This window comes from Glycine max, chromosome 9, assembly GCF_000004515.6.
Source record: "Glycine max cultivar Williams 82 chromosome 9, Glycine_max_v4.0, whole genome shotgun sequence".
Classification (NCBI taxonomy): Eukaryota; Viridiplantae; Streptophyta; class Magnoliopsida; order Fabales; family Fabaceae; genus Glycine; species Glycine max.
In genome coordinates, this window is record NC_038245.2 from 1,477,575 (window position 1) to 1,502,305 (window position 24,731).

Consider the following 24,731-nt stretch of genomic DNA (forward strand, 5'->3'; position numbering starts at 1 on the left):
CATTTTATATTCACTTTATTATTACTTCGTTGTCAAAATTCATTTGAGCTTGAGAACTTTGATACTTTCAGAAAACGATAATAACCATGGTCTTGATATATATACATATTAACTAGAGCAATTCGACTGGATTTCGTTAGACAACTGGATATATTTACTTAAAATTTAGTTAAGCTTGCTTCTTGAATATCATGATAAGTAGAGTTGAAGGCACAAATCCTTGAAGGTTTTTGGTGAATCCTTTCTCCAGAAGGTTATGTCTATAGTCGTGGAACAGTAGAAGATATATGTAGTCTCTTGTTTATATAAACTTCTCCCCCCAAACACTCTTATGAAAAAGAAATAAAAGAGATAAAATGAATTGAGTTTTTCTATATAAAAAAAGTTAAAATTAACTTACGCACATAAGTGAAGTTCTCTTGTTTTCAGTTCATTTTATTTCTTATTTTGTTTTCCTAATTTATCCAAATATCAAAGTGTATTGGTAGAAGAAAGACTCAGTTGCTCTCATATCAAAGTTAATGGAAATAATAGAGTTCTGCCTCCACTTACATGACTAATTAATGCAACTATTTTTATTCTAAATAATCATAATTTAGAATATTTTTTTATGGTTTATGGTTTGTTGCAAGTCACCTTTCAGTCAATACAAAGAACAAATCAAATGTCTTTCCCCAATTTTTTATTTAGGTTTCTCATGGTTTCTTTTTAAATTTAGTTTAGTTTATTTATCTTCACGTTTATAAAAGTTTAAGTCAATGTTGTGGTTTAATTTAGTATCCTTTTCGTTGTGTTATAGCTTTTCTATGTGGCAAGTAGATATCTTCGCTCCATGTTGTGGCCTGATAATGACATATAACATTGTCTGCAAGATTAAGACAGTGAGAGAGTTAGGTTGGCGCAGAAACATTCAAAACCTTGTGAAGTCAAATTTACAATAGTGGACATACTTAACTATTTTATTATGCCTTATTGCCATAATTCAAAACCTTTTTGCTTCATCGAAGAGATTTCGTGAACATGGCATTATAATCTTATATGATGTGTTGTTGACTTTGTATCTTGTTAATAATGTTGGTCATTTACTCAAATGATGCAGGAATGTGCCACCATTGTCTGTTATTGGTTGTTTAAAATTGTATTAAACCATGTAACAGTTCTACTCAAGATGTTTATCCATGTAATTTTATACTAAATGAGACCAAGACTAGGTAAAAGGAATAAGTATAAGGTTGTTGACTATTTCTCCATTGATGTAATGAAGTGGTGACTTGATTCACTAGATTGGCACTGAATGCTTTCAACAAAAGGATCCTTTTATTCAGCATTAGGCAGCTGTATGAGTAGTGAAATTTTGTGTACTCCTTTAAGTTGATCATGGGTGAAAGAGTTATAGTATTGATACTACTCTTTTTCACTCATTTGTTGATTGTATTCACAAAGACATCACCTCAGGATTGTAAGTTCAGTTTTAATCAATTTTTTTTCTCATCATCCAAAAGGCATTTTTGGTGTACATATTTATATTCAAATCAGAAATATTCAACTTGTTTTTTCAGTTGGGAAAAAAATTGAATACATTCACTCTTAGCTTCTGTAACAATTTTTTGTATGAAGATTCATTATGTATTTGATTGGCTTTTTAATTTCTGATGCAGCTGCTGCTCTGCTGGCTCTAGTGAATGAATGGCAGAACACACCACCTAATTGGGATGGTACAGATCCTTGTGGTGCTGGTTGGGATGGAATTGAGTGTACCAATTCACGCATTACCTCCATGTACTTTAAAGTTTTAATTTCTTGCAAAATTGCTACCTTCTCCTGAATTATCTTCTTTGAGATTAACTTGGTTGCTAGTATTTCAGATCATTAGCAAGCATGGATTTGTCAGGCCAGCTTACTTCAGATATTGGATCACTATCTGAACTGCTGATTTTGTAAGTTTTCTACTTTGGTGCTTGTCAATGATCAAATATCTTAATTTGTCTGCTGAACTTGTGGAATATATATCAAAATAGTGTTGAGGACTAAGCACCCTGAAAACTAATTATGTTTGGCCACTATCTATAGTATTGCATGAAGTCTTCATTTCATTTTCATTTACAACATCCCTGATTTGAGTATACAACCGTTTTTCATAAGGTGGATGACTCTGTGATTTGTTATTGATTTTTTCCTTTTCAGGGATCTGTCTTACAATAAGAAATTAACTGGACCACTTCCAAATGACATTGGAAACTTGAGAAAACTGAGAAATTTGTAAGGCAGTATTGAATATTAAGAACTTTTAAGATCATAACTCAATTGTGATTAAGTTTTAGTTTTTGAACAAACAACTCTAACTAACAGTGCACTTTATTACTTTATTTTCCAGACTTGTTATTAATTGTGGTTTCACTGGTCCTATCCCAGTTACAATTGGAAATCTAGAACGGCTTGTCTTCCTGTAAGGGTTTTCAGCCTTACTTTAGAAGATACACGCACACACACACACACAAGGCCTCTTCATTTTGCTTAATCAAGTCCTTTTGTACTTCCCATTTGGACTACGTTTTGAGTATCATATATTCATATGTTTTTGCAGTCCCTATATTCTTAATGCTACTGATATGTTGTAAGATAACAAATTAAGTTGATTTCAATTGCAGATCTTTAAATTCTAATGGTTTCACTGGGCCGATTCCAGCTGCCATTGGTAATCTCTCAAATATTTATTGGCTAGACTTAGCCGAAAATCAGCTTGAAGGACCCATCCCCATATCTAATGGAACTACTCCTGGTCTTGATATGATGCACCATACAAAGCACTTGTATGTGAAATACCTTTTGCAAAAGATCACGTTATTTATTTATTTTTTCTCTTCACAGTAATTTTCTTAATATCTATCAAAAATCCATCTGATATGTTCCATTTTTTACAGCCATTTTGGGAAGAATAAGCTTTCTGGAAACATTCCTTCTCAACTTTTTAGCCCAGAAATGTCTCTCATACATGTGTAAGATCCATCCCGATATTTTCTGGAATTTGTTTACATGGGTGTAAAGCTCTTGTCACAACAAAAGGCACATGTCATACCATTACCACAGATAGAGAACTAGTGGTTTGGGGGAAGTGTGGTTTTGCAAAACGGGTTTAGTTTATATATACACTGCCATTGTAAAATTTACCAAGATATTCAAAAGGATTTTACCTTGTCACTACATCATATTAAGGCCTGATCGGTTTCAAGTTAGAAACTCCATTAGACTACCTTCAATGGGAAATCAAGCTTTTAACTGGTCTCATGCATAGGAAATTGTGTAAACTTGGTTTGGAATTTTAAATAAACAGACACATAGTTTTGCTATAAACTTTTGAAATAAAACTTTCCAAATATAAATTAGTTGACTTCAAATCTACTTCCAAAATCAACATCATTAAAAATTAAGTTTGCAAATGCTCATCCAAATGCATAATTAAGGCCATCGATCTATTGGTCTGTTACTTGAATTCTTTCTTTGGTTTTAAAAGGCTAACTAATATATTTCTCACTTGTTTCAATTAAGTTGACAAACTGTAGCTGCCTTTATTCGAACAATGAAGGGAAAAAGAGACAGTGGCAGGATTTAAGTAAAGACAAGAAGGCTAGGGAGGGCAGGGTCAAGATTATGAAAATGATGATTTTAAATTCACAATAATATCTTTTTGGCAGGCTTTTTGAATCCAACCGATTTACTGGCAGCATTCCATCTACACTTGGCCTTGTCAAGACTCTGGAGGTGGTGTAAGTATCCATATCTCAAACTTTAAACTAGTAAATAGAATTAGTTTCTTTTTGTCTTGAAATATTTTGTGGCTGCAGGCGCTTTGATGATAACGTTTTAAGTGGACCTGTGCCTCTGAACATCAACAATCTTACAAGTGTTAGGGAATTGTAAGTAAAGAACTAATGTACCAAAAAAAATTTCTATTATTTTAGGCATGTTTTTAATATCTATATTGATCAATTTTAACTACATTGATGGAGATTTTAATTTCATGTCTGTCAGGTTCCTATCCAATAACCGCCTGTCTGGTTCCCCCCCAAACCTTACTGGAATGAATTCCCTCAGTTACCTGTAAATCATTTATCTAAGATACTTTTATTTTCTATATAACATTTTTTAAATTGTAATTCAAACTTAATATAATTTTTGTAACAATGACTAACTTTCTTAATTAAATTAGAGATATGAGCAATAACAGTTTTGATCAATCAGACTTTCCACCGTGGTTGCCAACTCTTCCCGCTCTGACGACAATGTATGTCTTTCATTATCTACTCTTTCATCTATCAGCTTTCACTTTCTCACACATGTTTCTACTTTCAACACCTTAATTAATTCTCATACTTTTCTTTTGTAAGGCAGAATGATGGAGAATACAAAACTTCAAGGTCGTATTCCTGTTTCTTTGTTCAGCCTGCAACAGTTGCAGACAGTGTGAGTGCCAACCTATATTCTTTTGTCATGTGATAAATGATAAGAGTTAATGCTCAAAGTTTGAATATAGTACTAGAAAGTAATTATTCCTGTCATCTTTTTTCATAATGATATACAAGCTAAATTTTTAATGTAATGCATAGGGTGCTGAAAAACAACCAGCTAAATGGCACTTTAGATATTGGCACCTCCATCAGCAACAACCTGGATCTCCTTGATTTGCAGATTAATTTCATTGAAGATTTTGATCCACAAATTGATGTCTCTAAAGTGGAGATAATGTAAGCCATAACTATAATGATTATTATAATAGATGCTTTCATTACTTCTACAGGAAGAAAGAAATTTTCTTTTTATAAGTTTCAATATTTCCTTCTTGTCTTTCTTTACAAGGTTGATTTTGACATAGATGTTTATGTGCAGACTTGTGAATAATCCAATTTGCCAAGAGACAGGAGTTCCACAAACTTATTGCTCCATTACAAAATCCAATGACTCGTATTCAACGCCACCAGATAACTGTGTGCCTGTTCCCTGCAGCTTAGATCAGACATTAAGCCCCGAGTGCAAATGTGCATACCCATATGAAGGAACTTTAGTTCTCAGAGCTCCTTCTTTCTCAGACTTGGAAAACAAGACAATCTTTGTAACTCTGGAGTCTTCTCTGATGGAGTCTTTTCAACTTCATAAGAAACCTGTGGATTCAATTTCTTTAAGCAATCCAAGGAAGAACATATATCAGTACCTTGAATTGACTTTAAAAATATTTCCATTAGGCCAAGATCGTTTCAATCGAACAGGGATTTCTGATATAGGCTTTCTTCTCAGCAACCAAACATACAAGCCTCCTCCAATGTTTGGACCTTATTATTTTATTGCTGACGAGTATGAAAACTATGTGGATAATTCAGGTAAATGTGTTTCTACATAGTAATGAAATTAAGTATAGTATGTGCTCCATTTCAAGACTACTTTAATTTCTTGCCATTTATTATTAGAAGGTCCTGTGACATCAAATAGAAAATCTTCAAATACTGGCATCATAGCTGGAGCTGGTGGTGGTGGTGCTGCCCTGTTGGTGTTAGTACTCCTTGCATGTGTGTACGCTATCAGCCAGAAGAAAAAGACCAAAAAATCAACTGGGAATAACAATCCTTTTGGTATGATAACTGTATACTTAGCTCTTGCTTTGTAGCAATCCTTGTGGAGTTGAGTTTGTTTAAATGTTTGATTTCATAAAACGCAGAACAATGGGATCCGCATGACAGCAATAGTAGCATCCCACAGTTGAAAGGAGCTAGGCGCTTCAGTTTTGAAGAGATACAGAACTGCACCAAAAACTTTTCACAAGTCAATAATATAGGATCTGGCGGTTATGGGAAGGTATTGAATGCCTCTTGTTTACTTCATTTCTCTATAATAGTTAAGCAATAGTCAAATATATTGCCTGCAATCACATCTATTCACACCTCCACAGTTTGCAGCATCTGATTGTAGTTTAGTAGGTCGTATCAGAACTTATGCATGAAAACACTTATGTATTTAGACTATTCCTTAATAATATGCCTGATGTAAAAAGACTATATGATCAATTATGCCTTATGTGTTCTCTTTTCTTTTTACTTTTTAATTTACCGGTTCTCTTTTAGAACGAAAACTTTTCCTTCAAAATATTTTGTGGATAATGTATTGAAACTTGGAAGCTTCATGTTAATTAATGGAAATGCTAAATTTTAAGAAAGAACTATAACACTATAACCAATATGGGGAGTGAATCTTCTCATGGAAAAATTTCACAAGACCTTGTCATGTAAATATTAATAAAGAGAGAGATAGTGATAAAATTTTCACAAGATCCTGAAATTATAACATAAATAGATCCATTCCCAACCTAGATGACACATTCAATCAGTGTTATAAGTAGTGAAGAAAACCTTATTTTCCTGCATCATGTATTTATCATCAATACCACCACATAGTTATGTTACTCTTTCAGGAAGAGAAAATGAGACCTTTTGTCTGAATGTTTATAGCTATAAGCCTATAACGCTACTTAAGCATTTAATAGACATTTAGGAAGTGTTTTAAAGAATTTGTTGGCAGGTTTATCGGGGAACTCTTCCCAACGGACAACTAATTGCAGTAAAGCGAGCTCAAAAGGAATCTATGCAAGGAGGGCTGGAGTTCAAAACTGAGATTGAACTTCTATCAAGGGTCCACCATAAAAATCTTGTTAGCCTGGTCGGTTTCTGCTTTGACCAAGGAGAACAAATGCTGATATATGAGTATGTTGCAAATGGTACTTTGAAGGATACTCTTTCAGGTACAAGTTTATTCACAATTTAACTTCATTAATGTGCGTTTACATTAATTTCTTTTAGATAAATAATCATTTTTCTTTGAATAATGTTTTGAAAGAGCTTTAAAAAAGTAATTGTTTACAAAAAAAGAATATACTGAAACAAACATGCTTCTAACATTCCATGAATAGTCGGCACATTGAGAAATATGCAGAAAGAATTTTAGAGAATCGTCTCTTATTCTATCTCTCGTTTCTTTAGAAATGGAACTTGTTGTGAATCATTTAGAAAAATGCAATCATAAATTTTTACTAATAAACACATTATTACCGGTTTATTTTTTAAAAATCCCATACACTATTATAGATTTATAGTTTGAATTGGCTTTTTTTGAAAAGAATAGACTAATAACATACTGTATTATAAAAAGTCTATTATTAAAATTTTTGTTTTAAAAATATTTAAGGTATTATTAACCTCTCTTTTTTCATTGAAGTGCCAAATAACACATATGATTATTATGGTCTGTGTAGGGAAGTCTGGAATTAGATTGGACTGGATTAGAAGGCTAAAAATAGCCCTTGGTGCTGCGAGGGGGCTGGATTATCTGCATGAACTAGCAAATCCTCCAATCATACACAGGGACATCAAATCCACTAACATTTTACTGGATGAGCGCTTGATTGCTAAAGTATCTGATTTTGGTCTCTCCAAGCCTTTGGGTGAAGGTGCAAAAGGTTATATTACCACACAAGTCAAAGGAACAATGGTTCGTATATTCTCATCTAAACTTTTTAAAGGGGAACACAATTAATATTCGGTTTCCATATTAACATTTAACATCCCACATGTGTCTGCAGTAGCATCTTATATTCAATAATTATTTTGATCTTATCAGAATCAAGTGATGACAATGGATTTTTGTTTTTGATGTAGGGCTACTTGGACCCAGAGTATTATATGACTCAACAGTTGACTGAGAAAAGTGATGTTTATAGCTTTGGAGTGCTATTGTTGGAGCTGATAACTGCAAGAAGGCCAATAGAGCGAGGGAAATATATTGTGAAAGTGGTAAAGGGTGCTATCGACAAGACAAAAGGCTTCTATGGTCTTGAGGAAATTCTTGATCCAACCATTGATCTGGGGACAGCACTGAGCGGTTTTGAGAAGTTTGTGGACATTGCAATGCAGTGTGTTGAAGAGTCAAGTTTTGACAGGCCTACAATGAATTATGTGGTTAAAGAAATTGAAAACATGTTGCAGTTGGCTGGTTCAAGCCCAATTTTTTCAGCATCAGCATCAGTATCCACTTCATCTAGTTATAATAATGCAACCAAAATTTCCCTGCATCCTTACAACAATGAATACTTTGATTCAAGTGTGGTACTTCCACGAGCATAAATTGAGTCTGTGTTGGAGAAATTATTACATGGTTCAGTATAGCGTGGTTTCGACTAATCTCTATGTATCATGTAAACTATGTAGAAGAGATTATATAGTTAGGATCACATGATCACAAACCATGTAATAATTTCTCACTGTGTAGGCCTTTTCATTTTACACCTCAAACGTAACTTGTGCAAATAATGTACAAAACAAGAGAGCTGCAGTTTGATAAGTCTCTAGTTAGATTCTTGTTTACTTTTAGTTTCTCATTTTAGCCGGGATTGTGTAACATATATATATTGCTTTTGAACATATTGTAGAAAAGATTTCTCTTCAAGTTGGCTAGCTAGTATAATCTCTGGATTGCGTAATATATATGAAATTCTTCTCAGTGTTCTAATAATTAAATGCAACCGCATACTTTGATAAGGAATGCTATAGTAATAACTTTTCTAACACACTCTCTTCAATACTCTTTACAATTAGTTGAAATTAAGGTAAAACCAACAAATCATATGTTCTTCACTTCTTATAATGGTCTCACGCATCATTTATTCACTTACAATAGATTTTAACTATGTATAGAGTCCCTTTCAAAAAAAAAATGTATAGTGTGTTAAAAAATATTTTACTAACATTTCTCATATAATACAGAATTAAAGACACGTTATAATTAACATATTAAGTGGTAACTAGGTCCAATCTAACATATTTTTAAGCCTAAAACTAATTTTGAAGTGAGTTTTTTTAAATTAATAAAAGTAAAAAAAATAAAATTTGGAGTCTTACTTAAAATAAAAGTGTTTTTTCCTTCTATAGGGTTCAAATACTACTTATCAAAGACAAAAAAAATTCATTTTAGTTGTTTACTAAACTAGCTAACTAATGATAAGAGTTATATAAATACTTAACCTAAGTAACTATTTTTTTTAGAAACCTAAAAGAAAGGACTTGAACTACTTTATGCTTGGACCACTTCAGTGGTGCAATATATAATGCGTAATATCTCATTTTTCATAAAATAAAAAAATTATTTAAAATAAATAAAATTTTAGGAAAGTAATGAGTTTTTTTAATTAAATAAACAAGGAGAAATAATATTAATTAATAATTTTAAGGTAAATAAAATAAATATATGTTCTTAGAAAATAAAAAAAATATTTTATTCATTCATTTGATGGGGAGTAAAATAAAGTTTATTTTTATAAAATAATAACACAAAAAAAAACGAGAGTAAATAATAGGTTGAAAATGCCCTGGATATAATTAGAGACATATTAAGTCAATTTTTACATTTACGACATGTCCCTATGCTCTCTCTTCTTTCAAATTCGTTTTCCCTTCTCCCTTTCTCAAATTAAAACTCTCTCTTTTTCTCGCATATACTGAAACATGTCTCAGTAAAACTATCATCTCGGATTCGTTAACTATTGGATCATCATAAAATTCAAACACCAGGTTTGGAACTCATTTTTGCACATCCTCACCATCGGCATTTGCGAAATAATGTCTATGGTGAGAGAAATGTTTGTCGCACGGAGCTCTCTTTTTCCCATATACACCTAAACATGTCCTAATAAACTACGATCTCGACTTGTTAACGGTTGGATCGTCATGAAATTTGAACACCAGTTTTGGAACTTATTTTGGCACATTTCCACTGTTGGGATTTGTGAAATAATGTCTATGGTGAGAGAAATATCCCTCACATAGAGACAGTAAAATGGAAGCTCAAATCCCTTCTCTTTCTCTTTAACGCTTGGAAATCCTAGCTGAGCAATTGATAATTGATATGCTTACATAATTTAAATATTTAAATCACATAGCAATAATATAATTTTTCTCTCTTTTATTGCTTCTTTTGTGTTAGAACATTATGAATTTAGCTTCTTATGAGTTTATGTCCAATAAATGCTAAAGTTATCTAATTTACAGTGTTTTGTAGTGTATTTTTTTTTTATATAGAATTACACAGTAGGAGGCCTAGAAGATGGTTGAAGAACTGGAGCAGCTTGCTCAGCGCGAGGAGTCAACTTGGAGGTCAGGCTTAGTGCGCATTTGGCGGCTTGGCACGCATTTGCGGCTTAGCCTGCATCTAGTGGCTTAGCGCGCATCTGCGGCTTAGCCTGCATGTGGTGGCTTAGCGCACATTTGCGGCTTAGCCTGCATCTGACGGCTTAGCGCGCATCTACGGCTTAGTCAACACCTTGCGGCTTAGCACACAGTCACTTATGCTAGCTGGACTTTGCACGTGCGCTTATCGAGCACATGTCGGCTTAGTACACGGTTAATATCGCAAAACACGATTGCGCTGCGTTTTAAAAGGAAAAAAGGGGAAAAATCATGCATTTCTTTTGGGAAAAATCATACTGCTTATCCCACAATTCATCACATATTCCATTTATAAACACTGCTTATGAATTATATAATACCCACAACCTCACACTTGCGTTTCAAACACGTTTAACGCATTGTGCTACAATTTAACATTGGTTCCTAAATAGGAACCTACACTTTCTCCTTAACACTGTGTATCAAAACTTTTCTCAATATCAACACTGGTCGGGTTATTGTATAATTCACAGCTCACAACTCAATACACACATGTACCTTAAATCTAACCATAATATTCTCAAACTCCAACACTTAAATAATTTTTGGAATCACACTATAACAACACTACAATATTATTTACATAAAATATTAATATAAATAAATATATAGCTAAATCTATATATATAAAATCAGCAACATATTGGATCATGAATTTCAAAGTAAGCTTTCAATGTACCAATTCTAAATAACTATATGAACACTTTCTCGTATATATAAGTATACATGAATTCATATATATTATCTAAGAATACAACACACAGTCTACTAGAAATCTTTGGTCAATTTCAAATATAATATTAATTTTAAACTATAAAAAAAACCAAAAAAACATGAAAAGAGGAAAATACAAAAGCAATATCTCACTCCTTCTTACGCTAAATCTCTACTTGCTTAATTTCATCAATTCACGCTAATTAGACAAAGGTTCAATTTATAAGATTCAGACTCAATACAAGAACACATCAATTTCATAACAATTTCTTATTGGGACATCAACTGGTTCATCAAAAGTATATAATTCACACTTTTAATTCACAGTTATAATTATAAGGATAAAATAAAAATTGCAGAAACACCCCAAAACCTATTTCAATTGATACTTTAAGGATCCCTACATATGTTCTTACTAATCCCCAATTGTGAATAATTCATCCCTTACCTCGATGTAGTCACTCAAGCGTTTTTCGTTATCAATTAAGATGTTTCTGGTACTCTCTAGAGCTCCTCCTCCGATTGCTCTCTTAGAGTTCTCAAACGTTAGAGAAAATGAGGAGGGATTGAAGCCTCCATTTGTAATGTCTTCGTGAGATTCCATTTTCTCTCTCCGTGAATATTATCTCGCAAATTCCAATGTGGAAGGTGTGCACAATTGAATTGCGAATCACATACCAAAATTTTACGACAATCCAACGGTTAACGAATCTGGAATCGTAGTTTTACCGAGACAACTCTGGGTTTTTGCGGGAATGGAAAAGTTACAATGCGAAGGGTTTTTCTCTCAGCAAATTGAGTTGCAAACTTGGTGCTTAATTTTCACGACGATCCAAAGGTGAATGAGTTTGAGATCGTTGTTTTCTGAGACAGATTTGGTGGTCTGTGGAAAAAAGAGAAGGTTTTGGAAAGAGAAGAGAGAAAAATAAAAATGAGGGGAAGAGGAGGCATCCTCGGTTTGAAAACTATTTACTTTATTTATTTATTTTAATCAGTTTATAAAAAATAAATTCTATTTTATTCCCTATCAAATAAATAAATAAAATATATTTTTTTCTTCAAACTATTATTTTAATACAATTATTTCTCTTTATTTATTTAATTATAAAAACCTCATCATTTTCTAAAACTTTATTTATTATTATTTTTTACTAAAAATCCTTTTTAATTTATTTACGGAAAATTAGATGTTATAAAGGATACTAAGACACAATACTCTAATGGAATGTGACATTGGATCATGAGTTTCTGTTTTAATTACATGATGGTCCAAAAATGTATTTTACTTTATTTTATTCCATTACTTAACTTCAGTTTTTTTTTTAAATCTGGACGGTCTTTTGAGCTAGAGATATTTTTAATAAATTTTATTTGATAACAGTGAAACAAATGTGATTTTTTTTTCACGAGTTTGTTTAAACGATTTGAATAAAGTTTCAAATTTTTATTTATCTTTTTTAATTTTATATATATATATATATATATATATATATATATATATATATATATATATATATATATATATATATATATATATATATATATATCAGGATAAAAAAATATCAAATAATTCAATACAAATTATGGGTGACACTATGCATTCTCATCGTATCATCGAGCTAGTTATTTCTACTTTTCAAAGAGTCCAAGAATTGATTGATTGATTCATATACGGGCAACCTAGCTCACAGTTTTAGACTTTTAGTAAAGTTCTTTTCTTATCCACTCTCCTTGATTACAAACAACGACAAAACATTGCTATATATCCAGAAGACATTAGTAATATAAAGTAACCCTCGGATTAGGCTATTGTGGATGTCTAAAGTTCCAAAAGTTCTATTAATCGGACTCAGTCAATGTGCAAATCAATCAATTATGCAACAAAAGTTATTTCTTGCAAATGGAGTCATCAAGTACTATATATACTTATTTAGAATGGTGCGGAAACATTCAACCTCACCTTATTCCATGGATCAAAGAATAATTTACTTTAATAAAATTATGTTTATATGTGCATAATATTAATAATTAGTTATTAATAATAAATATTTTTCTCTTAATACAATGACAACTTTATTTAAAATAATCAATTATAAGTTAAAGAGGGTTCACGAAATTTACAAAGATGAACTATCTCAATTAAAAATAAACCAATTTAATTACATGTAGATGCAGTATTTTAAGCACTTTTAAAATTAATCATTTTTAATTAAAATTAGATTTTTATATATGTAGCTCATAATAAAAATTGATATTAATTACTGGATGTTCTGCTAGAAATACTATATATGAATTTTGTTCTTAAAAAATATTAGATGCACAAATATTGCATTTTTGTTTCTTCAATTCGTTTATAGATTCATCTGTAAGTATTGCATTATTAGAGTCTTTTTTAGCTATAACATCAGTATTAGAATGCGTAAGAGAATCTCTAATTCCCCAATTTCTTTGTAGTGAGTAAAAAGGTCAAAGCACGAGGATTTAGCCTTTGACCTTTGTTTCTCCAATTGGCCATCTGTTTGATTTATTATATTTTACATTTTCTACGGTTGAGGAAGACTTGGATTTGAGGGTCTTCTAATACTGACAAGACAGGATTTATTATATTTTACATTTTCTACGGTTGAGGAAGACTTGGATTTGAGGGTCTTCTAATACTGACAAGACAGGTCTTTCCGTCTCCACTCGTCTAAACTTGTCTTCTAATACATGTATAAATAAGATTTTCTCATTCATTTCTAAACAGTAAAATGCTTTAAAAAATCTAAACAGCAAAATAAAAATTCACTTCAATTGAATTATGAGTAGAGATGTATTATTGATGTATTATTTGGACTAAATAATATCATTCTATCCCTAAAAATGGATTATCTTGATGTTCTTTTCAAGTTTTTAGGAAATAAATATTTTTCAATGCCTAAATCCTATAACCTCTTGTTGATGCGTTGAACGCGCTACTTTAGTTCTTCAACCATCTTTCATGTCTCCTGCTGTGTAATTTTACAAAAAAATACAACTAAAAACACTATAAATTAACTAGCTTTAATATTCATTGGACAAAAACTCAGAAGAAGCTAAATTCCTAATGGTTTAACCCAAAAGAAGCATTAAAAGAGAGAAAAATAAGATAATTGTCATGTGATTTAAATCCACAAATTATGTATGCATAGTAATTATCATATCTCTTGTATCGAACGTCTTCCTGTCGGTGGGTCCAGGAGACGTGTCCTATGAGTGGAGCGGCGATAAAAATATCTAGAGCATGTGGACTCTAATGGTCAACATGGAATATTCGTGGATGATAATGACTTCCGCTTGAGGGGGAGATTATCATGTGGAAGAGTTTCATACTTGGGAGGGAGATTGTTGGAGTACAAGTGCAAGGTGAAGTCTCACATCGTGTAGGAAAGACAAGGTTGAACACCATATAAGTGAAAATGAAAACTTCAAATCAATATTGCGTTTGTCATCAACTTTCCTATAACTGGATAAAAAGGTGAGTGGACGATAATAAAGAATAGAGTTTTGTTAATTCAACACTAAAGAGTTATTATGAGTGTTGTGGCAAGACTTTTGAGTTCTACTTTAAGTTGATCATGGGTGAAAGAATAATACTGATACTACTACTAGTGCTTTCCTTCAACTTTTTGTTGCTTGCAGTAGCACAAGATGTTAATAGTGATTGTAAGTTCTGTTTTGACTATGTGTTTTGTGATCATACACTTATCTTTATAATTCATGTCTTCACATTAAGAAACAAGCAAAACAAGCATGATTCTTCATGCAATAGAGAACTGAGAAGTCTTCATCAAATGATCAAGTCTTAACCTTTTGCATGGATGCCCAAGTTTAATAATCAAATGGTTGGATACTTGGTTGTGTTAAGATTGAAGACTTCAATGACCGGAATATATAATTTGATACTTTTCAACGTAAAATTCTTATGCAGTTTTAGTCCTAAAGTCTCTAAGAGGTTCTTGGCTAAGCCCAACTCCCAATTGGGAGGGTTCAGATCCTTGCAAGGACTGGGAAGGCATTAAGTGCAAAAACTCACGTGTTATTTCCATGTAATGTTTCTTCTGATTATCTCCGTCTTTTTTACTCTTTTTTTTTTTCCTGAATTAATCTGTACTTCTGAGAGACTATAACCTGTTGTCTGGTGCTTCAGATCATTACCAGATATTGGCTTGACTGGCCACCTTTCAGGAGATATTGGATCACTTTCTGAGTTGGAGATTCTGTAAGCCTTTGAATTTAAAGATTGAAAGGATCTATTGTAAGTTATTGGAAATATTGGAGATTCTTAGTTTACAAAGGCACAAAAAAAAAAGTTTTGCAAAAGCCACGAGCTTATGTTAGGCTAAGTGATTAGAAAAGTATCCAAATGAATCATAATTTCCTTGGTTTGTGTGTTAAATTGGAGACCAATTTTCATGAATAGATTAATGTTTCTTTCCTAATTGTTTTTTCCTTCTACAGGGATCTCTCATACAATAGGGGCCTCACAGGATCACTTCCACAAGAAATTGGAAACTTGAAGAAGCTATTAAAATTGTAAGTAATATTATTGATTATTGTCAAGTTTATAACTCGATACCAACAACACTAAAAAAAACAAAACAAAAAGATTATGGTCGTATCATGAACATTATAATGAAACAATTCTAACAAAAGTAGTACTTTTTCATTTATCTTGCAGAGTTCTAGTTGGTTGTGGTTTTACTGGTCGTATTCCAGATGAAATAGGATTTCTAGAACAGCTTGTTTTCTTGTAAGCATATTTTTTACTGTTTCATTTTTTTGTGTGTGAATCAATTCAAATAACACCCTTTTGGTGTGTGTTTAATTCTTGGTTAATACTCTAAATCAACAACTTCCTATTGCAGATCTTTAAACTCCAACAATTTTGTTGGACCAATTCCACCTTCTATTGGCAATCTGTCAAATCTTACTTGGCTAGATTTAGCTGACAATCAGCTTGATGGATCCATCCCAGTATCTAGTGGCACTACCTCTGGTCTTGATATGTTGCAAAAAACACTGCACTTGTACGTCAATTTTCTTCAGCTGCCAGTTTTTCTGTATCAGTGAATTTTCTTAACGTGATAAAAAATCTATCCAACATATTTCTAATATTGTCTGCAGTCATCTTGGGAAGAATAGGCTTTCAGGAGAAATTCCTCCAAAACTTTTTAGCTCGAAAATGACTCTGATACATGTGTAAGAGTTGTTCTTAATATTTGTCGTTTGTAGTCTTTGAATATGATTGAGCCAGTATGCAGAATTTTCCACTTTCATATAATCAATTGTACAGGTCACAGGTATAGAATTTTGATTGAAACTTGCCAATAAAACGCACTTGTCACTTGTCAGAAACTTAATATGACCATAGTGAAAATTTACACTAACTGTGATATTGTAAAAATGAACAGACATGCAGACACTTACATGTTTAGACAGTCTTCTTACTGTCTATCTTCTAATGATGAATGGTTGATAGAAAAGAAATTCTCGAGTTTAATTGAGATCTACCCTATTTTATATGTGTGTGTGTGTGTGTGACAACACATTTTCTAACATACTCTGGAATATCTTTATTGGCAGGATTTTTTACAGTAATAAACTAGTTGGAAGCATTCCAGAAACGCTTGGACTAGTTAAGAGTCTGACGTTGGTGTGAGTGACTAATTGACCATATTACATCCTCAAACAAATTCATTGGCAGAGTTTGCTAGATGATTTTTGGCTTAAATATATTTTTGTTGCTAGCAGACGCTTTGAAAATAATTCATTGAATGGATATGTGCCCCAGACCCTCAGCAACCTTACCAATGTCACAGACCTGTAAGCACATAAATTCCAATGTACCAACTAGAGTTTATTCTTCTTTGTACGGCAAGATTTTTTGTTTTATACTTTTCACTTTTTCAGGTTGTTGTCCAACAATAAGCTGCAAGGTGCCCTGCCAAACCTTACTGGGATGAACTCCCTAAAATACTTGTAAGTAACAAAGCGTTTGTCTGTGACAGTTGGAATATTATTACTCAACCTCTCTCATTTGTAGTGAATGTTTCTTGTGTGACAATGAATCAATTCGTCAAAATCTGTGTTGAAGGGATTTGAGCAACAATAGCTTTGACAAGTCAGATTTTCCACTGTGGCTTTCAAATCTGAAGAATTTAACAACATTGTATGTCTTTCTTTTCCACTTGTTTCACCCTTGAGTTCTCTATTTATCTGGTTTCAACAATTCAATATTGTTTGGTCTTTTGTTGTTTGGCAGACAAATGGAGAGTGTGGACCTTAACGGAAACATTCCAGTTAATTTATTTAGCCTTGCCTATTTACAAAATGTGTGAGTTACCTGTCTCAATGATTAATCTTACAGTCTCCACTTTCAGAAATAAAAAATAGTGGTTACACATTCATCGTTGTTTTAGTAATATACTACATCATAAATGCTCTAACATTTAACATATTCATAGTGTGCTAAACAACAACAACCTTGGTGGAACCTTGGATATTGGCACCAACAACAGAAAACACCTGAAACTTGTTAATTTGAAGTCAAATTCAATTCAGGACTTCGAGCAACAAAATGATCTCCCAGAGAATATCACGATAATGTAAGCCATACCTGTTCATGATTCTGGCTGTTTTTTTCTGTATTTCTTGGATACATAGGTTATTTTGTCACTTCAAACAATTTTAGTTTCTTTTCAAGCATAAGATTCATTATTTACAAGTCTTTGTTTTTTAGCCCCTCTACATGGCTCAAGTATTGACTGCACTTTTGTCTGCAGACTTGAGTCCAACCCCATTTGTACAGAAACAGGAGCTATGGAGAGGAGTTACTGCAAAAAACACAACATCTTAGATACAGAACCACAAAATAAATGTCCACCTGATAGTTGCAGTCGAGATCAGATTCTAAGTCCCAAGTGCATATGTGGATATCCAATTACAGGAACTTTGACTTTCAGAGCACCCTCATATTTTGAATGGAGAGACACAACATCCCTGGAGAAACATCTTTTGCAAGAATTTCAATCTCATGATCTACCTGTGGATTCAGTTTCTTTAATCATTTCAGATCCATTTCATAGTTTTGTGTATACCATACAAATTTTCCCACGAGGCCAAGATCGTTTCGACCGACAAGACAAATCTACAATAAGCTCTATTCTTGGCAACCTAAGTGCTACTAGTCCATATGATTTTATTACAGGAAACCAAGGTGATGGTAACTACACTACTAACTTTTTCATCCCATTTCCTAGAGACAGAAATAATAATACTAATTTGTCTATCTTCTTTCTCATAATAAAGGACCGAAGGAGTCAACTAATTCATCAAGCAAGGTCTTAATTATTCGAGTAGCAGTTGGTGGTTCTTCCGTTATGCTTGTTTTATTAGTCCTTGCAGGTGTTTATGCTTTCTGCCAGAAGAGAAGAGCAGAAAGAGCCATTTCTCGAAGCAATCCTTTTGGTAAATGATTATAAACTCAGTTCCTAGAGTTATATGGAATTCTGTTGATTAATATTAATTTACACAAAATGCAGGAAACTGGGATCCAAATAAAAGCAACTGCGGCACTCCTCAGTTAAAAGCAGCAAGGCAGTTTTCATTTAAAGAAATTAAGAAATACACAAACAACTTCTCACAAGACAATGATATTGGATCAGGGGGTTATGGAAAGGTCCTGAATGTTTCTTGTTAACTCTAATGCACTGTTGTAATTTATACATGCGTACAAACATACAGGGCGCATGAGAACTATCCATATGAGAATATCAAAGTTTAATCATACAACCATACATGACTGGTCATGATTTCTTGTTCTCATGAGAATAGTTCTCACCTGATATTTGTTCTCAACTGTTCACTAAGTATTTCCTGTCAGTTGAAATGTTTTTTTGGACCAAAAAATTAAAATAGAAATATATATATATATATATTAATTGACTGTTTCATTTTTATTGTAGTGTGCCTTGAAGGCTTCTCACGCTATACTTTTTTTCATAATAGCGTATAAGTATGATTTAGAAACACCTGGCAGAAACACAGACGTGCTAGTCATTCATTAGCAACAAATTTTATATGAACATTTTAATAAATGTAACATTTGTTGACAGAAATTTAACTATATGCTTCTAACAATAGACAAATAAGTAAATGTTCACAGGTTTATCGGGGAACTCTTCCCAGTGGGCAAGTGGTAGCCATAAAACGAGCTCAAAGAGAATCAAAGCAGGGAGGGCTAGAATTCAAAGCTGAAATTGAACTCCTTTCAAGGGTCCACCACAAGAATCTGGTTAGCCTTGTGGGATTCTGCTTTGAACGAGAAGAACAAATGCTGGTTTATGAGTTTGTTCCAAATGGAACTTTGAAGGATGCTCTCACAGGTATTTATATGTATCTACAGCGGATATTGCTATCTGTTTGGAATTTTTAACTAATTTAATTGGATTATTTACATTTACATCCGCCTTTTGGTCAGTACTCACCAGTCACCATTCAGTTTCCTAAGTGTGACCACTTACCACATTGGCAAAGCACTACACAATATCTGTTTCTGAAAGATAAACATACTAAAACTCTAGTTCTAATGTTTCTTATAATTATGACTTTCAAATCTGGAAATAGTTGCTTGATGAGATATGTCAAATTCATTATATTTATTGTACCTAATAAGTCATAACATGCGTATAATCTATGCAGGGGAATCTGGAATTGTGTTGAGCTGGAGTAGAAGACTGAAAGTAGCCCTTGGTGCTGCCAGGGGTTTGGCTTATCTTCATGAACATGCTGATCCCCCTATTATACACAGGGACATCAAATCAAACAACATTTTGCTGAATGAAAACTATACTGCAAAAGTTTCTGATTTTGGTCTCTCCAAGTCTATCTTAGATGATGAAAAAGATTACGTCTCCACTCAAGTTAAAGGAACAATGGTTTGTATATATCTTCTATGCATTTTTCTTTAAAATGGAAAGATTACTAATGGGAAGGTGACATCTTATTTTTCAAATTAGTGGAGGTAGAAAATGATTGATTCCATTCTTTTGCAGAGTTTTAAAAAAGTTTTCATTCTAAATTTTTTTCTGTATTGAGAATTTTCATGATTTTATGTAAGCATCTAAGCTGTTTCACATGCAACACATACCAAGACAAGGGAAACACATCATCTGTCTGGAGCAAAATCTAGTTTTCAAAATTTTAGTGATGACTGATGAGAACTGATTCATTTTGTTAATGTAGGGCTACTTGGATCCAGATTATTATACTAGTCAGAAGTTGACTGAAAAGAGTGATGTCTATAGTTTTGGAGTGCTAATACTGGAGCTGATTACTGCAAGAAAGCCAATAGAACGAGGGAAATACATTGTGAAAGTGGTCAGGAGTACAATAGATAAGACAAAAGACTTGTATGGTCTTCACAAAATTATTGACCCGGCCATCTGTTCAGGATCAACACTGGAGGGTTTTGAGAAGTTTGTGGACCTTGCAATGGAGTGTGTTGAAGATTCAGGAGCTGACAGGCCCGCAATGAGTGATGTGGTTAAAGAAATTGAAGACATGTTGCAGTCTGTTGGTATGCACCTAACATCTGAATCAGTAACATCCACAACATCTAGTCATAGATATCAGGAGGTAAGTATAGTGAGTTTCCATCTGGACCAACCTTACAGCAATGAGTCCTTTGGTTCAAGTGCAGAACATATTCAAAAATTGAACCTAGTTAGTTAAGTTAGTCTTTTTTCTCAAGATTGAAGTCAAGAGAGACTTGTTTATTAGTATTTCTTGGCCAAAACACAGAAAAGTAGAAATTGTGGAATTTAGAGTTTGTGGCTGTGAGCTTCAGAGTATAAGTGTGGTAGCAAGGTTAACATTTCCTTGACTATCATTTCTTTTCCTTCTTTCTCTCCCACTAAAGATGTGAAATGTACAATGAATATAGGTTTTGATATGGAACATGTAGAATATAAAGTATAAACGGTTTTAATATGGGCATGATTTCTCATTTTTTGAATGAGTTTAATCCTTTTAAATTATCAATAAACAACAAAAGTATAATAAACAAGTTTTCTAGCTCAACTTTTTTATTTTGGTTATAGCGATAACAAATGCTTTAACCGAATGATGTCGCATAAAGTATCCAAGTATCAAAACCTTTATCACCATTAATCAGTTCTGTTGTCTTTGCTGCTCATAATTTGGTTGGAAAATTATGAAACCCATGACCATCGCCACCAATGCAAGAAATTAGGAGTAGAGAGTACTATCAATCTTAAGAGTACAGTTTAAGTTTACAAGAAAGAGAATAACTTCTAAATTGGTCAAGATCTTTCACTTTTCTCACATGATAATTCAAAAAAAAAAATCTTCATTAAGTTATCCTATGCATTCATTCATACACTTAACCTTAAGTCATTGGTTTCTCCATTAAGGCTGAAATGTACAACACATTCTTGTGAACCCCACGATTAAGTTTGGTTTCAACATGCCACCTCAATCTATTGAATCCAATTCGATCCAATATTGGCACGTAAGTTTTGTTGAGTTGTGACCCAAAGCAAAAGAAATGGTCCAGCCAGAACAGACCACCTGGCCTCAACACCCTGTATACATCATATAGTACAAACTCAAGCATGGTGTCTGGTATCCAATTACTCAACACATCCATGGAGTGCACAATATCCAGTGTGTTGTCAAAGAATGGAAACCTTCGAGAGATACTAATATGCATTGGCACTAAACCCCTTGATGCAATGAGGTTGTTGAAAGGGCCATCTAAATTCAGTGTGCTTGTGATGATGATCACATTCCTTTCCCTCATCCTTGCAGCAAATGTTCCAGTTCCACCACCAATGTCAAGTCCAACACGAATCGTCCCCGCCGCTTTTGTTGCAAGAACTTGGTCTATTGCAAAATCAAGTCCCCCATCATCGAAGATCCACTTATTCTTCTCTTCACCTTGTAAATCAAAGCAATTCTTGCAGTCATAAGAGCCTGGCTTATTCTTTCTGTCAATGAGACACTGGTAACTTTTGCAAGCATAAGCATCCCAAACAATGCTAGTATCTGGTGGGGTAGTCCAAAGGCTCTCAGGCAAAGGTGTCGGCTCCACATAATTTGTGGGAGACTTGGGGCGGCATCTCCTTCGAGGGAGCGGTTCACACCCTTTGAGCATGAGCCTTTGTGCAAGAACATCATCCATAGGGCACTCCCCTCCAATCTCATATGACATATATTGGTTTAACTCTTCATGGAGCCTCATGCATGATGCACCAACAGGTGTGTGAATCTCATCTGATCCTATCCTTGGTGAGTACCCAAAAGGGAGCTTGTGAGGGCCAAGTGCAAAACTGAGGTCATCACTCCCTACCTTCAAACTCATTTGATTCTGATCAGCACCATTGGATTGCTTTTCTTGTTGGCGCGTGAGATCAATGAGCAGTGCCTGGACAAGTAAGTTAGAGGAGTTAAGTCTATGGTGCAGTTCAGACAAGAGTGAGTGAGTGGCAGCAATCTGAGCTTTGGTGGAGTTGAGTTCCTTTGAGATAGAGTTCGAGTAGCGAGGACTCGGAGAAGAGTGGTACAAAAAACTGATTGGACCAGTGAAGATGTAAATGGTGACAAGGTTGGTGAGTATGACTAGCATAATTGACTTCGGCAACTTGTGCTTTTGGCTGTGACCACATGCTTGCAATTTTTTTGAGTATTGTTGGTCATGAGCTTCATTTCCCATGATGGATTAGAAGAGAAAGGAACAAGAGGTACAAGTGAACAGAGGAGGGGAAATGTTTGTGTAATTTAAGGTTACCAATAGGGAAATTTAATGATATACAGATCCAAGGAGGGATAATACTTCCACGTTCTGTACATGTTTCTAGTTGAACATGAACATTGGTCATTGTGAAGCGCCGGTGTGGACGTTCAAAGAATGTAATATAATATGCCTTGTGATCTGCACCTTAATAGTAGGGAAATTGTAGCACCTTCAAGTTGAGAATGCCGTTTATTCATAGCTTGCTTGTTACTTGAGCACTATCTGCGGATCTCGTTCACAAGCTCACACATCTTAAATATATTATCTTGGAAATCCATATTATTTTTTTAGCAATAATTTGGTTGCTCGAGAGATTTGATCGGTAATAGATTTCTACTATATATTATGTCTCCTTTAAAGAGTTATTGCTTCGAGTTCATTATCAAAGCTCAAAGACCAAAGATATATAAAGAATTAATTGTAATTTGATGTTAGGATGCTCCTAAAAAGTTTAAATAAGAGAAGATTAATTGATGCCATAACAATTTGAAGAATTAAGCAAAAATCCTTTGTGACAAACTATTTATCGCTTATGTATCTATAGCAACTTGATTTAATGGAATAATGGTTGAAGAATCCACCCTTGTTATTGTCAAAATACAAGTGAACGCTACAAAACCCCTCAAGTTTAATGGTTGGTTGTCAATGTTATTATCTCGCCTAAAAAAATATTTAACAATGAATGTTGGTATGATAGTTTTATTAGAAATATTAATTGAGAAAATTTAAATCCATAATTTCTTCGTTCATTTCCTAACCATTAGGTCAATCTTATATATTCATTATCTATGCTAAAATAACTTGAATGAATCTTGATAAAGAGGAGTTGACCATGAAGTATTTTATATAATATAATCAATGGATACTGTATTTAAGAGACTTCCATTGTCAAAATGCTAACACCCAAAAAAGGGAAGGTTGCAACATATATTAGTATAAACCGCATGCTGATCTGGCAAAAACACTTGCGAATATTTCAATTACAAGCTACATATTACTTGAATTGAATGCAAACGCAAATAACAACTCCATGAGTTCCAACTTGAGTATGATTTTTCCACAGGGGGTTGTCTAGACTATACGTAGTCATTCTCAAGGCCCTACAAGTTACAACCATCTTAACCAAAATATAGGATATGTCTTAATTGCAAATTTCTTGGAAACTTGGAAGAGAAAAAGAACTCCCAGATTCTTTGTGATGAGTTAAATAGTTCACTTTAAATGCAAATTTGACATCATGTGATGTTTTTCTATAACATTTTGCCTATTTCTTTGTATTCTATAGCAAAATACTACTTCTTTAATTGATTACAATGTCTGAGTATATAATATTCTCTATATTATATGCATAGAGCCAGTTCCTGTTGAATTTCATACGGTTTTGGAGCTGTAAAAAACAATTGAGAACGTTTTCCTTGGATTCGGATCCTCTCAAATTGAAGTATATCAAGTGAAGTAGGAGTATATCTATCTTTAATTTTGAAATTGGTTACGAGATACTTTAATTCAAATCAAAGATAACTACACCCCCACTTTTCACTTAGCACACTTTTTTACGTGAAAGAATTCAAGTCTCAACCATAAGTCTTGATCATAAAATGAACATAGTCACAAGTCACAACAATACCATGTCAGGACAACTTGACAAGTGATACAGCCAAAAGTGATCATGAATGTTACTTTCCAAAGGAAGGCGATAAATATAACAAAAATAAGAGATTAATTTCTCTACTTCTGCCTTAATAAACTTGGCATAATTACATTCATTATTACTTCTACCTTGTACCAAAGAAGAAGAAAAAATAAATTAAACAGTGGTTATTTCTGCCGAAGAGAAAAACTAAATGAAATCTAAATACTAACTCTGTGAGGGTGTGGGCTGCAAGAAGCCTTTAGCTAAAAAGGCTCTCCACTGCTTCTCT

General features: G+C 33.3%; 3 protein-coding genes across 6 annotated transcripts; 2 read left to right on the forward strand and 1 right to left on the reverse strand.

Moving 5' to 3' along the window:
- Positions 1–1,048: 1,048 nt before the first annotated feature.
- LOC100782366 (leucine-rich repeat receptor protein kinase HPCA1) lies at positions 1,049–8,550 on the forward strand. Of its 2 annotated transcripts, none has more exons than XM_014761846.3 (19): positions 1,049–1,459; positions 1,659–1,779; positions 1,866–1,937; positions 2,185–2,259; positions 2,375–2,446; positions 2,649–2,810; positions 2,922–2,996; positions 3,693–3,764; positions 3,843–3,914; positions 4,030–4,098; positions 4,208–4,282; positions 4,390–4,461; positions 4,605–4,742; positions 4,885–5,372; positions 5,460–5,621; positions 5,708–5,844; positions 6,565–6,784; positions 7,295–7,530; positions 7,698–8,550. In XM_014761846.3, the coding sequence occupies exons 1-19, from the start codon at positions 1,378–1,380 to the stop codon at positions 8,160–8,162; spliced, it is 2,865 nt and encodes a 954-aa protein (XP_014617332.1). In that variant the 5' UTR covers positions 1,049–1,377; the 3' UTR covers positions 8,163–8,550. The 2 variants fall into 2 exon arrangements, with proteins under 2 accessions (XP_014617332.1, XP_025979435.1); XM_026123650.2 differs by having other exon boundaries at positions 5,463–5,621.
- Positions 8,551–14,485: 5,935 nt separating this feature from the next.
- On the forward strand, positions 14,486–20,907 carry LOC100810323 (leucine-rich repeat receptor protein kinase HPCA1). Of its 3 annotated transcripts, none has more exons than XM_003534984.4 (19): positions 14,486–14,657; positions 14,923–15,040; positions 15,142–15,213; positions 15,453–15,527; positions 15,673–15,744; positions 15,860–16,021; positions 16,119–16,193; positions 16,578–16,649; positions 16,746–16,817; positions 16,905–16,973; positions 17,089–17,163; positions 17,257–17,328; positions 17,459–17,599; positions 17,777–18,210; positions 18,303–18,461; positions 18,536–18,672; positions 19,159–19,378; positions 19,695–19,930; positions 20,238–20,907. In XM_003534984.4, exons 1-19 carry the CDS (start codon positions 14,570–14,572, stop codon positions 20,724–20,726), a joined length of 2,838 nt encoding a protein of 945 aa, XP_003535032.1. In that variant the 5' UTR covers positions 14,486–14,569; the 3' UTR covers positions 20,727–20,907. The 3 variants fall into 3 exon arrangements, with proteins under 3 accessions (XP_003535032.1, XP_040861225.1, XP_040861224.1); XM_041005291.1 differs by lacking the exon at positions 14,486–14,657 and adding an exon at positions 14,692–14,836 and having other exon boundaries at positions 15,142–15,249; XM_041005290.1 differs by lacking the exon at positions 14,486–14,657 and adding an exon at positions 14,692–14,836.
- A 495-nt stretch (positions 20,908–21,402) lies between these two features.
- Positions 21,403–22,728, reverse strand: LOC102664598 (probable methyltransferase At1g29790). Its single transcript, XM_006586751.3, has one exon. It carries the CDS (start codon positions 22,726–22,728, stop codon positions 21,403–21,405), a length of 1,326 nt encoding a protein of 441 aa, XP_006586814.1.
- Positions 22,729–24,731: the final 2,003 nt, after the last annotated feature.

Excerpts from the sequence above, each read along its gene's own strand:
- LOC100782366 (XM_014761846.3), top strand. The coding sequence starts at position 1,378 with ATGGGTGAAAGAGTTATAGTATTGATACTACTCTTTTTCACTCATTTG. Across the intron at positions 2,997-3,692 it reads GAAATGTCTCTCATACATGT|GCTTTTTGAATCCAACCGAT; the intron begins GTAAGATCCATC and ends TCTTTTTGGCAG. Across the intron at positions 3,765-3,842 it reads GTCAAGACTCTGGAGGTGGT|GCGCTTTGATGATAACGTTT; the intron begins GTAAGTATCCAT and ends TTGTGGCTGCAG.
- LOC102664598 (XM_006586751.3), bottom strand. The coding sequence starts at position 22,728 with ATGGGAAATGAAGCTCATGACCAACAATACTCAAAAAAATTGCAAGCA.
- LOC100810323 (XM_003534984.4), top strand. The coding sequence starts at position 14,570 with ATGGGTGAAAGAATAATACTGATACTACTACTAGTGCTTTCCTTCAAC. Across the intron at positions 14,658-14,922 it reads ACAAGATGTTAATAGTGATT|TTTTAGTCCTAAAGTCTCTA; the intron begins GTAAGTTCTGTT and ends ATTCTTATGCAG. Across the intron at positions 15,745-15,859 it reads CTAGAACAGCTTGTTTTCTT|ATCTTTAAACTCCAACAATT; the intron begins GTAAGCATATTT and ends TTCCTATTGCAG.